The following is a 16,295-nucleotide window of genomic DNA, read 5'->3' as shown; positions in this document are numbered from 1 at the left end:
CAGAGTAAGTTCAGGGTCAGCCTGGGCTAGAGTGAGACCCTACCTTGAAACAAAACAAAACAAAAAGATTAATAATGGGCTTTGCACCAACATGTTCTTAAAAGTTACTATACATGTATTTTATTTTGTGAAAAGCTTTTAGACACATACCAAGCATCAGTAGCATACTAATGTGCTAGAAGCTGGTGACAGCGACATTAATGAGACCTGGGTCCTCTGACGTGGTAGAGAGGCGGACAAACAGGTAAATTGTTTAGTGCAGAAACAGTGGCAGGCTATTTAATATGAGTGAGAAAGAAATGGCAAGGGGAACTAAGGCAGTAGAAGTGCAGAGAGGCTGTCCCACTCAAGGAACAGGAAAGGACTCAGAGCTGATTAACTTGGGAGAGATTCTGAATCTCTAGTTTGCTTTATGAAGCACTGACCATCTCAATATGGAGATGCCTGTAGTGCATGTGGGTGGGGGTGCATGGCGTTCTTCATACAAACCTAGCACATGGGAGAACTGCTGGAGGTGTTGTTAGCAGTGGAGCCAGAGCAATGCATGTAGATTAGACCTGTCCCAGGCCAGCCTGGATGCTGAGACAAGATCATCAGGCACAGGGCATTAGAGATGAGGCCCAAGGAGAACGTATAGAGAGAAGGGCCCTGTGAGTGAAATGGAGTCCTGGAGAAATATCCAAGGAGAAAAAGAGTGTGGTGTATGAGGTAGGAGGAAAGCCTGGAGTGGGTCCCACAGAATCTTGTCTGTTAGCAGTGGTGCCCTCTCAAAAGATTCCTCAGAGGGCTGGGGAGATGGCTCAGTGTGAATTAAAGGTGCTTGCTTGCAAAGCCTGCCAGCCCAGGTTTGATTCCCTAGTACCCGTGTGATGACTGACAGACAAAGTGGACCGTGTGTCTGGAGTTCATTTGCAGTGGCAGTAGGCCATGGCAGGCCCATACACATGCGCACACATTCTCTATCTTTTTCTCACACAAATAAATTAAAAACAATTTTTTAAAAACTCCTCAGAGGGAGCCTGGGTGTGGTGGCATATGCCTTTAATCCCAGCACTAGGGAGTCAGAGGTAGGAGGATCATGAAGAGTTCAAGGCCTCCCTGACACTACGTAGTAAATTCCAGGTTAGCCTGAGCTAGAGTGAGACCCCACCTTAAAAAAACAAAACAAAAAACTCCTCAGAAGTTCTGTGCTTAAAGAAAAAGGACTTATGTCTTTTATTTATTTAATGTATTTATTTTGGTTTTTCGAGGTAGGGTTTCACCTTAGCCCGAGCTGACCTAGAATTCACTCTGTAGTCTGAGGGTAGCCTTGAACTCACAGTGATCCACCTACTTCTGCCTCCCAAGTGCTGGGATTAAAGGCATGCGCCACCATGCCTGGCTGGGACTTATGTCTTTAAGGCTCTAGTGCCTTCCTGCATATCAAAACATAGAACTGCCCTTTGTTTTCCAGTCATTTGGCCATAATCTACTTCAGATGCAACTTAAATCCAGGTCTTCTTCCCTCTCCCTCACTTCCCTTCCTTCATTTGCCTCCTCCTCTCCAGGGTTGGGATTGTGGACAGGTAGCTATTTGAAGTAACGTTTGTTCACATTGTTATTTTCAGAGTGGAGAGATCGACAGACCAGGTCATCAAGCCTGTCAACGTGGGGGCTCTGTCAAAGTGGGTTGGGAAGATCCCTGCAGATGTTTTACAGGACATGGCAGTGATTGCGCCCATGCTTGCCAAGCTTGGATATGACCCATACGCCAATCCTCCTAACTACGGGAAGCCAGACCCCAAGATCCTTGAAAACACCCGAAGGGTAAGTGACACAAACTCATGGTGACTGAGAAAGATAGATGTGGAGTTGGGTTCTAAGTCGAGTTTCCTTATCTTGCTTCTTGCTTTTTTTTTTTTGGCTTTTCAAGGTAGGGTCTCACTGTAGCCCAGGCTGACCTGGAATTCACTATGTAGTCTCAGGCTGGCCTCAAACTCATGGTGATCCTCCTACCTCTGCCTCCCGAGTGCTGGGATTGAAGGCGTGCACCACCATGCTTGGCTACTTCTTGCTTTTTTTTTTTTTTTTTTAATGATCTGAAACGTTATTTATTTATCTATTTATCAGAAAGAGAGAGAGAGAAAAAAAAAAACGGGTGTTCCAGGGCCACTGGAAATGAACTCCAGATGCATGTGCCACCATATGCAACTGGCTTCTGTGTGTTCTGGGCAATCAAACCTGACATCAGCTATATGAGAATATGATTAATATATTAACCCTCTAATTGAAAGTTGCTATGTCCAACGTCTGATTATCTTTATACTACTACACTTTAGGATTGTATTTGAGGTTAAACTAATAAAAGTGAGGTTAAGCAAGGTCAAAGTTTCTGAGATTTTTAAAAAATATTTTAGTTATGAGAAAGAGACAGACAGAAAGACAGAATGGGCACACCAGGGCCTCCAACCACTGCATATGAACTCCAGTCATATGCGCCACCTTTTTGTACATCTGGCTTATGTGGGTCCTGGGGGATCAAACCCAGGTCCTTAGGCTTTGCAGGCAAATGCCATACCTGCTAAACCATTCTCCTAGTCACCTGAGATTTTTTTTTTAGATTTAGATTTTTGGACTGGAGAGATGGTTCAGTGGTTAAGGCACTTGCCTGCAAAGCCTAATAACCTGGGTTCGAGTCCCCAGTACACATGTAAAGCCAGATACACAAAGTGGCACATGCATCTGGAGATCTAAAGTTTGTTTACAGTGGCTGGAGGATCTGGAATACCCATTCTCTCTCTCTTCCTTCCTCTCTCCCTCCCTTTCTCTCTCTCTCTCTCTCTGCAAATAAATAAATAAAATAAATTTAAAAAAAATTTAGGGGACTGGAGAGATGGCTTAATGGTTAAGGCAGTTGCCTTAAAAGCCAAAGGACCCAGGTTCAATTCCCCAGTACTCACGTAAGGCAGCTGCACAAGGTGGCGCATGTATCTGGAGTTCGTTTGCCGCAGCTGAAAGCCCTGGCGCACCCATTCTCTCTCCCTCTATCTTGTTTCTATCTCTCTCTCAAATAAATAAATAAAGCCCCTTAAAATTAAAAAAAAAAAGATTTAGATATTTGCTAACTTTAACAGGCTTCATTTATTAATGCAGTTGAACATTTTCCAGTTTGTTAGCTGTGTGTATAGATGTTAGGAACCACCTCTTTCTGAAGTTTATGAATTAAAGTTTTTTTTTTTAATTTTTTTTAATGTATTAAAGTTTCGAATGCAGGTTGCTAAACACAAAGCCAACTTCAACCTGGCATCTTTCTTTATAGTCCTTGATAGTCTCTGTAATTGGTAATGCATAGCTTTCTTCTTGTGTGATACTGAAAGGGATCATTACGCATCCAGATACATGTGTAAATGATAGTTGAGGTTCCCGGGCCAGTAGACACTATAGTCTTTCCTATGCCATTTGGCTTGGCTAGGTTATTCTTGGCTTTCTTGAGTGGTAGGTTGGGAAGAATGTTGTGGTTTGAATCCATGTGACTTAAGAATTTGTCTCATATACACATGCGGCTTTTGAAAGGGTTTCACAATGCACCCTGGGGTGGGGAGAGGAACCTCTTTCTCTCTCTCTCTTTTTTTTTTTTTTTTGTCTATGCCTATCTCTAATATGACAACTTCAAGGAAGAAAAGCTAAGATTTCCACCTTTGAGCTTGATAATGTCCCCACACTGATATACTTATCTTCTAGAATTTTTGTTCATTTGTTTTGAGTTTGTATTGGAAGGTCTGTTTCAGACCAAATCCCATGTATTTTAAGGATTTCTCCTTTTCTCTTTTGCCTGTACTAATTTAGATGCTAATCTGTTTGGCACTGATGATCATGAGGTTTTAGAATCTCATGCTTGCAAAGAGAACTCGGCTGTCAGAGATGGGGTCCAGAGGAAAAAAAGTTGGCTGGGGAAATGGCTCGTTTACTGATAGAGTAAGACTAGGAGAAAAATCATACTTTGATTGGAAATACAGAATCTAAATCTCCTGGCTTAAAAATGTTGGTTTTCGGGCTGGAGAGATGGCTTAGCGGTTAAGCGCTTGCCTGTGAAGCCTAAGGACCCCGGTTCAAGGCTCAGTTCCCCAGGTCCCACGTTAGCCAGATGCACAAGGGGGCGCACGCGTCTGGAGTTCGTTTGCAGAGGCTGGAAGCCCTGGCGCGCCCATTCTCTCTCTCTCCCTCTATCTGTCTTTCTCTCTGTGTCTGTCGCTCTCAAATAAATAAATAAATAATGAAAAATGTTGGTTTTCATTCAATTCTGGGGAGTCCAAAAATAATGATGTCTGAGTCAGCACATTTTAAGAACATTTTGTCTGATTCCAAACAGAAAGTCATGTGTTTCATAGCTGTTATGGTTCATGTGGTACACTAGAAATGAAATGTTAACTAACTTCATTCCCTTTCCCACCACAGCCTCCAATCCCTGAATTGTAGCATATTTTAATAAATAGTGCCCTCTTGGTTACATCTCAATCTTCTTCCCCTCCATAAGTTCTTAGCATTTTAAATTTAGGAACTGATTTGTGAATCTGATTTTTAAAAAGGGGGAGGGGTTGCTGAAAAGATGGCTTAGCAGTTAAGGCACTTGCCTGCAAAGCCAAAGGATGCGGGTTTGATCCCCCAGGACCCACATAAGCAAGTGCAAAGTAGTGCATGCGTCTGGAGTTTGTTTGTGTCAGCTGAAGGGCCTGGCATGCCCACTCTCTATCTGCCTCTCTGTTGCTCAAATAAATAGATCAACAATAAAATTTTAAAACTTCTTAAAATTACTTTTAAATTTATTTATTTGAGAGACAGAGAGATACAGAAATAGGCAGGTAGAGAGAGAGAGAATGGGTGCCCGCCAGGGGCCCCAGCCACTGCAGTCAAACTCCAGTTGCGTGCGCCCCCTCGTGAATCTGGATTACGTGGGTCCTGGGGAGTTGAATCTGGGTCCTTTCGTTTTGTAGGCAGGCGCCTTAACCACTAAGCCATCTCTCTAGCCCTTAAAAACTTTTTAAAAAGAAAGAAATAAGTCTGTCAAAGAGATGGCTCACTTGGTAAAGTGCTTGCCTTACAAACATGAGAACCTGAGTTTGATCTCCAGAATCCACATAAAAAAGCTAGGTGTGAAAAAAAAAAAAAAAGCTAGATGTGGTGTTGCATTCTTATAATCCCAGGTCTAGGGGTACAGAGACAGGCAGATTCCTGTAGTTTGCTGGCAGGCTAACCAATCTAGCCTTGGGCAAATTCCAGGCCAGTAAGAGACCCATCTCAAAAAAAAGTGGATAGAGTTGGGCATGGTGATGCATTCCTTTAACTCCAGCTCTCAGGGAGGCTGACGTAGGAGGACCCTTGTGAGTTTAAGGTCACCCTGAGACTACATAGTGAATTCCAGGTCAGCCTAAGCTAGAGTGAGACCCTGCCTTGAAATCCCCAAATAAAAATTTGAAAATAAATAAAAAGTGGATAGAGCCTGAAGAATAGCACCTGAGGGTATCCTCTGGTCTCTAAATACGTGTGCACACACATGAATACCCACCCACACGCTTGTGCACCTGCATATACAAAGAAAAAGAAGGGAGGGCTGGAGAGATGGCTCAGCAGTTAAGGAACTTGCCTTCAAAGTCTAACAACCTGAGTTTGATTCCCCAGTACCCCATGTAAAGCCAAATGCCCAAAGGGGCGCATGCATCAGGAGTCCATATGCAGTGGCTAGAGGTCATGGCATGCGCATTCATGGCATACGCATTCCCTCCCCCCCTCCCTCCCCCCCCCCCCTCTCTGTGTGTGTGTGTGTGTGCTGGTCTCTCTCTGCTTACAAACATATAGGCAGGTAGGTAGGTAGGTATCGCAGTCCAGTTCACATTGCTGGTAGAAATCACCCAACCAAGAGCAGCTTTTGGGAAAAAAGAGGTTTATTTTGGTTTACAGGCTTGAGGGGAGGCTCCACGATGGCAGGGGAAATGATGGCATGAGCAGAGGGTGGACATCACCCCCTGGCCAACATAAGGTGAACAATACAACAGGAGAGTGTGCCAAACACTGGCATGGGGAAACTGGCTATAACACGCATAAGTCCACCCCCAACAATACACTCCCTCCAGGAGTTAATTCCCAAATCTCCATCAGCTGGGAACCTAGCATTCAGAACATCTGAGTTTATGGGGAACACCTGAATCAAACCACCACATTCCACCCCAGTCCCCCATAAACTGATAACCGTACATGATGTAAAATGCAATGCATTAATCTAACTTTAAAAGTTCCCATAGTTTTTATCAATTCCAATGATGTTCATACATCTCCATAGTCCAAGATCTTTTAACTGAAAAAAAACAAAAAATAGCCATAAAAAAACCATAATGGCAGAGAATAACATTCATACTGCAAAAGATGACATTAGGCATAAGAAATAGTCAACCAATACAAGATTTAAAATAACCAGGGCAAACATCAAACTCTGTAGCTTCAAGTCCAACAACTCTAGCCAGTGACAAATCTCCAAGTCTGATAATTCTAACCAGGAACAAGTCTCTGGCATTCCAGTTCTACCCCTCCAGCTCACAGTCCTGGAAAATTTCATTGGGGCTAGCAGCTCTCCTTGGCAGCCATCTCATGGTCCCAGCATCTCCACTGGGTCTCTGCTGCAAGCCACGGTTCATCCTCATGGCCCCATCGGGTCTCTATACAGGCAACCAGCAAACCTGCTTCACACTGCCCATGGCCATTTCCAAAACACAAGACCATGTTGTAAACTCAATGACCCTCTCTTTCCTGCATTTCTTATACTTCACAATACCAAGTAGGGTGCCAACTTGTTATTCCAGGGGGGAATAAAGTAGACTTTGAAGAACAGGACACTCCTTGAGCACTCAGGCCTCTTCAAAAGAGTCTACATTCTTCTTGTTGCCCCAGCGCAGGTCAGATGGCCCGATCTCAAAGGTTGTAATCTCAGTTGCAGCTGAACCGACAGCAATTTCAGCCTAAAGATTTCTTTCTGTGCCATATCCCTCTTCTCACATCAGTTCATTTCTACGCAAAGTAACCCTGCACAACTTCTCAGGACACAGGCATAAGAGCAAGCTTCTCACACAAACTGCTAGCCCAGTCCAAGCCAAGCTCTTTCTCACCCTCATAAACCAAACCTCACAGTTCATAGTTCTTACTGCATTCAGGTCTTTCAACTCTGACCAGAAGAGTCCATCAAGCTGTACTTATAGCACTGCAAGGCATCTCTTAGGCCAAGGTTTCAAATCCTTCCACATTCCTCTTGAAAAGGCCAAAGGCCAAAAGCCACACAGTCAGGTGTCTAGCAGCAATCCCACTCCTCCGTACCACTTTACTGTTGCAGTCAGGTTCACATGGCTGGTAGAAATCACCCAACCAAAAACAGCTTGTGGGAAAAAAGAGGTTTATTTTGGTTTACAGGCTTGAGGGGAGGCTCCACGATGGCAGGGGAAAATGATGGCATGAGCAGAGAGAGGGTGGACATCAGCCGTTGGCTAATACCAGGTAGACAATAGCAACAGGAGAGTGTCCCAAACACTGGAATGGGGAAACTGGCTATAACACCCATAAGCCCACCCTCAACAATACACTGCCTCCAGGAAGTGTTAATTCCCATCAGCTAGAAACCTAGCATTCAGAACACCTAAGTTTATGGGGGTCACCTGAATCAAATCACCACAGTATGTAAGTAGGTAGGTAGGTAGGTAGAGAGAGACAGAAAGAAAGGCAGTTCCAAGTATGAATGGATTATTTCTTTGAAAACTGACTGGACTGGCAGAGTGTGGTTAGATGGAAATGCAGGCACATGCTTTAACTGGTGAGCCATCTCTCTAGCCCATGCTTTTCCTCTCTCTCTCTCTCTCTCTCTCTTTCTTTTCTTTTCCTTTTTCTTTTTTTTTTTTTAATGGATTTTCAAGGTAGGGTCCCACTCTAGCTCAGCTGACCTGGAATTCACTATGTAGTTTCAGAGGGCCTTAAACTCCTACCTCTGCCTCCCAAGTGCTGGGATTAAAGGCATGAGCCACCATGCCTGGCATGATTTAAGAGAGCAAGAGGTAAAGAGGCAGACAGAGAGAGCGAAGGGGAGTGAGAGAATGAGCACACTAGGGTCTCTAGGCATTGCAAATAAACTCCAGACACATGCACTACCTTGTGCAGCTGGCTTAATGGGTCCTAGGAAATCGACCCAAGATCCTTTGGCTTTGCAGGCAAATGCCTTAACTGCTAAGCTGTCTCTCCAGCCCATGATTTTTTTTCATTTGGTTTTTTGAGGTAGGGTCTTACTCTAGCCCAGGCTGACCTGGAATTCACTATGGAGACTCAGGATGGCCTCGAACTCATGGCAATCCTCCTGCCTCTACCTCCTGAGTGCTGGGATTAAAGGCATGTGCCACCATACCCGGCATGATTTGTTTTTGATGTTTGATTTGTAATATAGTTTCATTAAGGTCAGAGAACACACACAAAGTATAGTTACGGTTCTTTAAATACATTGAAAATTGTTAGCATATGGCCTCTCCAATGAGCACTTGAAAAATGGTTCTGCAATTATGGCATTGTGTAAATATCATAGTATTGTTCAGTTTCATAATTCTTACTTGATTTTTGGACTGGCTCAATAAATTTTGGGAAAAGTTCTGTGGCTATGGCTTTTTCCCTTTCATTATCAATGTTGTTTCATATATTTTGAATCTATATTTTGTACCCATTTAGATCTTCTTGAAGAATTATCTTGTATTCTTAGGAAATATCTTCAAAGACTACTTTGATAAGAATGTAGCCACAACAGTGTTTTCCCTATCCTTTAATGTTTAATCTGTCTTTATATTTAAAGTGATTAAGCACTGGTATTGTTTGTTAATCCAGTTTTACAGTTTCTGCATTTTAAATAGAGTGTTTAATCCATTACATTTAATGCAGTTACTCATCTGGCTGGGCTTAAATCTGCCATCAAGCCATTTGTTTTTTATTTGGACCATTTGTCTTTGTTCCTTTGTTTCTGTTTCCTGGCTGCATTTGGATTAATCTAATATTTTAAAATATTTTTTTTTTATCTCCTTTTGGCTATTATCTCCTTATTTTAGCTATACTTTGTATTTGTTTATTGTGGTTGCTTTAGAACAAGGGCTGAAAGTTTTTATTGTTAAAGCCAGTGAGTAAATATTTTGTTTTGTGGGCCATACATGATCCCTTCTGTTCTTTACTTCAAGGTCTAGCTTTTTGTTTGGTATTGTTTTCTTCCTGTAGCATGCATGCCTTATAGTAAAGATTTGCTGGCTACTAACCCACTTAGCTTTAAAAAAAAAAAAAAAAAAAAGAAAAGCTAAAATTGTCTATTTCTTTATTTGAGAATATGGCTTTATGTGAGTAACTAGGAAATCAAACCTAGGTTGATAGGCATTGCAGGCAAGCACCTTAACCACTGAGTCATCTCTCTAGCCCACCCTTAGTTAATTTTTATAAAAATATTTATATACTTATTTAATAGAGTGAGTGGGTATGGGTGTGCCAAGGTCTCTTGCTGTTACAAATGAACTCCAGACATGTGCACCACAATCTCCCAGCCCCTCCCTCTCTCTCTCTCTCTGTCTGTCTCTCTCTTTCTTTTCTTTTTTTTTTTTTTTTTTTTCCAGGTAGGGTCTCACTCTAGCCCAGGCTGACCTGGAATTCAGTATGTGGTCTCAGGCTGGTCTTGAACTCATGGCAGTCTTTCTACCCCTGCCTCCCCAGTGCTGGGACTAAAGGCGTGTACCACCACACCTGGCTGCCAGCCTCTCATTTGATTGTTTTGTTTTTTTTGTTTTTCAAGGTAGGGTCTCACTCTAGCCCAGGCTGACCTGGAATTCACTATAGAGTCTCAGGGTGGCCTCAAACTCATGGTGATCCTCCTACCTCTGCCTCACGAGTGCTTGGATTAAAGGTGTGCACCACCATGCCCAGCTAGTTTTTTTTTTTTAATATTTTATTATTCATTTGAGAGAGAGAGAGAGAAAGAGGCAGATACAGAAAGAGAATGGGTGCTGCAGGGCCTCTAGCCACTGCAAATGAACTCCAGATACATCCGCCACCTTGTGCATCTGGCTTACATGGGTACTGGGGAATCAAATCTGGGTCCTTAGGCTTTGCAAGCAAGTGTTTTAACCACTAAGCCATCTCTCCAGCCCCCTATCTTAGTATTCTTATTTGACATTATCTATGAAAAGAAGAAAGCAGCCTCCACAGCATCCTTTTTGTTCTTTCAAGGCATGGTCTCACTCTAGCCCAGGCTGAGCTGGAACTCACTCTGCATCCCAAGGCTGACCTCAAACTCACAGCAATGCCCATACCTTAACTGCCTGAGTGCTAGGATTAAAGGCGTGCACCTCCACAGCCAGCTCTGTGCAGGAATGTTTGATTCTCAGCTATTTGATTCTCAGAAAGACGTCAACCCGACTCTTCAGGGGCCCCTTTTCCTTCCCATATAGCCACAATTTACTCTGCCTTTATAAAGTCTTCTTCTGTGGGCATTGGCTCCCCCACTTAATTATGGGTTCTATTTATTTGCTTCTTCACATGTCTTGTTTTTGTTCTCATATGGACCTTTTCTATAAAAGTAGTGTAGGCAATGAGATATATGTATATAGGTTTTGCAAGGTAGGGTCTCACTCCAGCCCAGGCTGACCTGGAATTCACTATGTAGTATCATGGTGGCCTCGAACTGTAGGCAGTGCCCCTCTTCTTCCCCCTGAGTGTTGGAATTAAAGGCGTGCGCCACCATGCCCGGCAAGATAAATATTTTTGGTTTAACTTTTCCTAGATAGCATGTTTGTTTTTCCCCCCTCCTACATTGTAGCTGGAGTAATTCATATCTTATAGCGTGTTCAACTGGAGCTGAGCTATGGCTTTTAATTTCAGTGTGCCTCTGGAATGAAATGAAAAGATAGAGATTCTGACCTTTTGCCCAATTCCCAGATTCCCCCCAGGCTGTATCGATAAGGGGTTGATTTCCGGTGGGAGGGAAGTTGGCCTGAAAGTTACATTTATTTATTTCACCTCTGGAACACAGTTGCAGCAGGGTCTTAGGACTGAAAAGGAGATTGCTGTCCTTTTTGGCTCTGCTCCCGCCACCCCTTCCTTAGCAAGAGACCCTTGGGGTACAGTTGTCAGGAAGAGACTTTTACCCTGGATGCTCTTCCAAATTCTCCCCCTCAGAGCAGGCCACACCATTACGGATGACTTGTTTCGTTCATATGCAGTCTTTTCTGCTACAGTAGACCTGATCTGCCCGCAGGACCCAGGCTAGATAGTTGGTACAAGGTAGGGACTTTCGCTCACCTAGGAGCTCACACTTCTGGAATTCACCTCATTTAGAAGCTTTTGCAGGCTTTGCTCTTTGGGGACTGTAAAGAAATACATGTAACGTAGTTGATTCTTTAGGTATTTTCTTGTTGTTTTGATGACAGTAATGGTCTCCCAAGACCTCTTCTGAAATGAGTCTGCTTAGAGGGGCATTAAGATGTTTTGCCTTCCACGTGGCTTAGCAAGCTGAGACAGGGCTGTGTAGCAAGATCCTGTCTCCAAATAGTATAAATAAATTCTTTGTGTTTTGCTTTTAGTCTTTCTTTTCCTCCTCATTTCTTGTTGTTCTACTTGACTTTCCTTCCCTGAGGGCAGGTAGAAGGAGACTAGCCAAAGCTACAGAGTGAGACCCTCTCTCAAAAACAAGAACAGGGGAGCCGGGCGTGGTGGTGCATGCCTTTAATCCCAGCGCTTGGGGGGCAGAGATAGGTGGATCTCCGTGAGTTCGAAGCCACTCTGAGATTACATAGTGAATTCCACAAAATAACAGGGGCTAGAGAAATGGTTTGGAGGTTGAAGGCACTTGCTTACAAAGCTTTTTAGTGCAGATTCCATTCCCCAGTGCCCATGTAAAGCAAGATGCGCAGTGGTGCATGCAAGTGGTACATGCAGTGGCAAGAGGCCCAGGAGCACCTATACTCACTCACTCTCTCTCTCTCTCTTAAATAAATAAAATATTCTTTAATATTTTATTTATTTATTTATGAGAGAGAAAGAGACAGAGAGAATGGCACACCAGGGCCTCTAACCACTGCATATGAACTCCAGACCCATGTGCCCCCTTGTGCATCTGGCTTACGCGAGTCCTGGGGAATCAAACCCAGGTCCCTAGGCTTCGCAGGCAAATGCCGTAAACGCTAAGCCATTTCCCCAGTCCCCTTAAATAAATTATTTTAAGAAATATTTTATTTGAGCCAGGCATGGTGGCACACACCTTTAATCCCAGCACTCAGGAGGCAGAGTAGGAGGATCACCATGAGTTCGAGGCCATCCTGAGACTACATAATGAATTCAAGGTCAGCCTCGACTAGAGACCCTACCTTGAAAAAAATAATTTATATATATATACACACACACACATACACACACACACACACACACACACACATATATTAATTTTATTTATTTATTGGAGAGGGAGAGAGAGGGGGAGAATGGGTGTGCCAGGGCTTTTAGGCACTACAAACTCCAGGCGCATGTGCCACCATGTGTATCTGGCTTATGTGGGATCTAGGGAAGCAAACCTGGGTCCTTAGGTTTTGTTGACAAGTGCCTTAACTGCTAAGCCATCTCTCCAGCCCTAAATAAAATATTTTTTTTTAAAGCCAGGCATGGTGGTTCCCCTCTGGAATCACCACATTTCTCAGGGTAAAGCAGAAGGATCACTGTGAGTCTAGCTCCCATGGTCCCTTAAACGGCACACCCCCATGACCAGAGGTCTTCAAGGCCTCACCTCTCAGAAGTTTCACTGCCTCCCAACAGCACCTCTCTGGGGACAGAGCTTTAATATGTGTGCCTTTGGGGGCAGCATTCATGACGCCAACCATAGCCATTATCCCATGAGTAATTATTGAACATTTGCTCTGGCATAATGCTTTCTAGAAGCTTTGGGAGATGCAAAGACATGGCTTGTTTCCAGGAAGGTACAGGTCACTAGAGAGCATATGTGACATTTTTAAAAATGGGTCAGTAAGCCGAGCTTGGTGGCTCATGCCATTAATCCCAGCATTTGGGAGGCAGAGATAGGTGGATTCCTATGAGTTTGAGGCCAACCTGGGACTACAAAGTGAGTTCCAGGTGAGCTTAGGATAGAGGGAGACCCTACCTCCAAAACCAAATAAATAAATAAATACAAAAATGGGGTAGTAGGTGACAAAGTTTTTCCCATGGATTTTTAAAAAATATTTTATTTATTAATTTGAGAGAGATACAGAAATAGGCAGTGGGGGAGAGAGAGAGAGAGAGAGAGAGAGAATGGGCGCGCCAGGGGCTTTAGCCTCTGCAAACAAACTCCAGATACGTGTGACCCCTTGTGCATCTGGCTTATGTGGGTCCTGGGGAATCAAACCTGGGTCCTTGGCTTTGCAGGCAAGTGCCTTAACTGCTAAGCCATCTCTCCAGCTCCTTTCCCATGGATTTTTGTTTTGTTTTGCTTTGGAGATTGTTTGTTTTTGGTGGGAAGTGGGTGGAATGTGGTCCTGAGACAGGATAGAAAGAAGGGGAAAATTATAATGGCCTGGGAACAAGGGCATGGAAGGGAGAATGCTCTGCTCCTGAGGTCTGGCCTATTTATTGATAGAAAATCTCAGACTTCAATTACCACTGAGACATCAAATGGCCCACTGAGAAAATACCTTGAGTTTTTAGCACCCTCTCTTATTTCTATATCTGAGACAGAGTGCTCACCATAAACTATACTAAAAGCAATAATTTGGGGGCTGGGGAGATGAGATGGCTCAGCAGTTAAAGGTGTTTGTTCAGCAAGCCTTCGGATCTGAATCTACTCCCCAGCACCCATGTAAAAATTAGATGCAGGGCTGGAGAGATGGCTTAGCGGTTAAGCGCTTGCCTGTGGAGCCTAAGGACCCCGGTTCGAGGCTCGGTTCCCCAGGTCCCACGTTAGCCAGATGCACAAGGGGGCGCACGCGTCTGGAGTTTGTTTGCAGAGGCTGGAAGCCCTGGCGCACCCATTCTCTCTCTCTCCCTCTATCTGTCTTTCTCTCTGTGTCTGTCGCTCTCAAATAAATAAATAAAAAATGAACAAAAAAAAATTTTAAAAAAAAATTAGATGCAGAGTGACACATGCATCTGTAATCCCAGTGAACCTACAGCAATGGGAGGGGGAGCCAGGAGAGTCCTGAAGCTGGCAGGCAAGCTGGACTGGCCTTACTTTCTTGTTCTTCATGAGTGTTGCAGTCAGGTTCTCATTGCTGGTAGAAATCACCCAGCCAAGAGCATCTTGTGGGGAAAAAAAGTTTATTTTGACTTACAGGCTCAAGGGGGAAGCTCCATGATGGCAGGGAAAAATGATGGAGTGAGCAGCAGGTGGACATCACCCCTTGGCCAACACCAGGTGGACAATAGGAACAGGGGAGTGTGCCCAAACACTGCAAGGGGAAACTGGCTATAACACCCATAAGCCTGCCCCCAACAATATACCACCTCCTGGAGATGTTAATTCCCAAATCTCCATCAGCTGGAAACCTAGCATTCAGAACACCTAAGTTTATGACACCTGAATCAAACCACCACAATGAGTAAACTACCTTTTGAAAGCAAAAGCTTGCAGTGAAGAGGTTTTGAGTGGCTCTTTATATTTTTTCTTGAGATTTTAAAGGAAGAAGTCAGTGTTCTATGTCAACATAATAGTTGTACTAACCCAAATGTCCAGATTTTAGAAAAACCATCTGTAAAAGAGAATACTATAAACCAGCATAGCTAGAAGTCATGTTTAAAAACCTGTAAGCTGGGAGTGGTAGAGCATGCCTTTTATTTTTATTTATTTATTTGAGAGAGAAGGAAGAGAAAAAGGCAGATAGAAAGAGAATGGGTATGCCAGAGCCTCTGCAAACGAACTCCAGATGAATGGGCCACCTTGTGCATCTGGTTTACATGGGAACTGGGTCCTTAGCCTTCACAGGCAAGTGCCTTAAGCACTTAAGCACTAAGCCCCTAGCACACCTTTAATTCCAGCACTTGGAAGTAGGAGGCTTGCAGTGAAACGGAGGCTAACTTGGGGCTACAGAGGGAGTTTCAGGTCAGCCTGGGCTGTGCAGAATGATAAATGCAGACACAGCAGAAGGGCAAATTAAACAAGGATTTATTATAGAAAAAAGTGGAAGTAGGTAGGCATGGTGCTGCATACCATTAATCCCAGAATTCAGGAGGCAGAGGTAGAAGGATCACAGTGAGTTCAAGGCCACCCTGCAACTACATAGTGAATCCCAGGTCAGCCTAGGCTAGAGCAAGACCCTACCTCAAAACACCTAAAAAAATAAAAATAAAAAAAAGGTGAAAGTAAAGCAGAAAAGGTCCTGAGATCCTGAAGATTCAGAGCAAGCTGGGAGCCACATAGTGACTTAGTGACTTATATCCTTGTGGATGGGATGTACGCTAAGTATGAAGTCAAGATGGATTGGATTAGTTACTTAGAATGCACACCTGGCTTAGATTAGTGGTTTTGAACCTGCACATAAATTTTAATAATAGTATCTGACAGCACTCGGGAGGCAGAAGTAGGAGTATTGCCATGAGTTTGGGGCCACCCTGAGACTCCTTAGTGAATTCCAGGTCAGCCTGGGCTACAGTGAGACCCTACCTCAAAAAAATAATAATAATAATAACAATAATAGTATCTGAAAATAGGTTGTGTATATCATGCTCTTTTACCTTTTATTTTCATTTATGCAGATTAAAAAACTTCAACTTTAAAAAATTTTTTATTTATTAAACTTTATTTTTTATTTATTTGTTTGAGATAGAGACAGAGAAAGAGGCAGAGAGAGGGAAAGAGAGAATGGGCGCGCCAGGGCCTCCAGCCACTGCAAACGAACTCCAGACGCATGTGCCACCTTGTGCATCTAGCTTATGTGGGTTGTGGGCACTTGAACTGAGGTCCTTTGGCTTTGCAGACAAACACCTTAACCACTAAGCCATCTCTCCAGCCCTATTTTTATTTATTTTTGATTTTTTGTTTATCTGAGAGAGAGGGGAAAATGAGCATGCCAGGTGCTCCAGACACTGCACATGACCTCCAGATGCATGCTCCACTTTCTGCATCTGGCTTATGTGGGTACCAGAGAATCAAACCCAGTCATTAGATTTCACAGGCTAGCGCATTGACCACTGAACCATCTCACCAACCCTTCTTTTGTTTGTTTTTTTAAATTTTATTTATTTATTTATTGAGAGAGACAGAGAGAGGCAGACAGAGAGAGAGAGAGAGA

The 16,295-nt window shown here is 43.5% G+C and overlaps 1 protein-coding gene across 4 annotated transcripts in view; it reads left to right on the top strand.

Moving 5' to 3' along the window:
* The window catches only part of Tpst1 (tyrosylprotein sulfotransferase 1), a 102,622-nt gene that overhangs the window by 63,554 nt on the left and 22,773 nt on the right, over positions 1-16,295 (top strand). For all 4 annotated transcript variants that reach the window (XM_045143372.1, XM_045143370.1, XM_045143371.1 and 1 more), the window contains one exon: positions 1,608-1,806. In XM_045143372.1, the coding sequence (XP_044999307.1) occupies positions 1,608-1,806 (199 nt within the window). The remainder of the gene's footprint in view (positions 1-1,607; positions 1,807-16,295) is intronic.

Source organism: Jaculus jaculus, chromosome 2 (genome assembly GCF_020740685.1).
Source record: "Jaculus jaculus isolate mJacJac1 chromosome 2, mJacJac1.mat.Y.cur, whole genome shotgun sequence".
NCBI classification, from domain to species: Eukaryota; Metazoa; Chordata; class Mammalia; order Rodentia; family Dipodidae; genus Jaculus; species Jaculus jaculus.
This window is presented reverse-complemented; position numbering and strand designations above follow the sequence as displayed.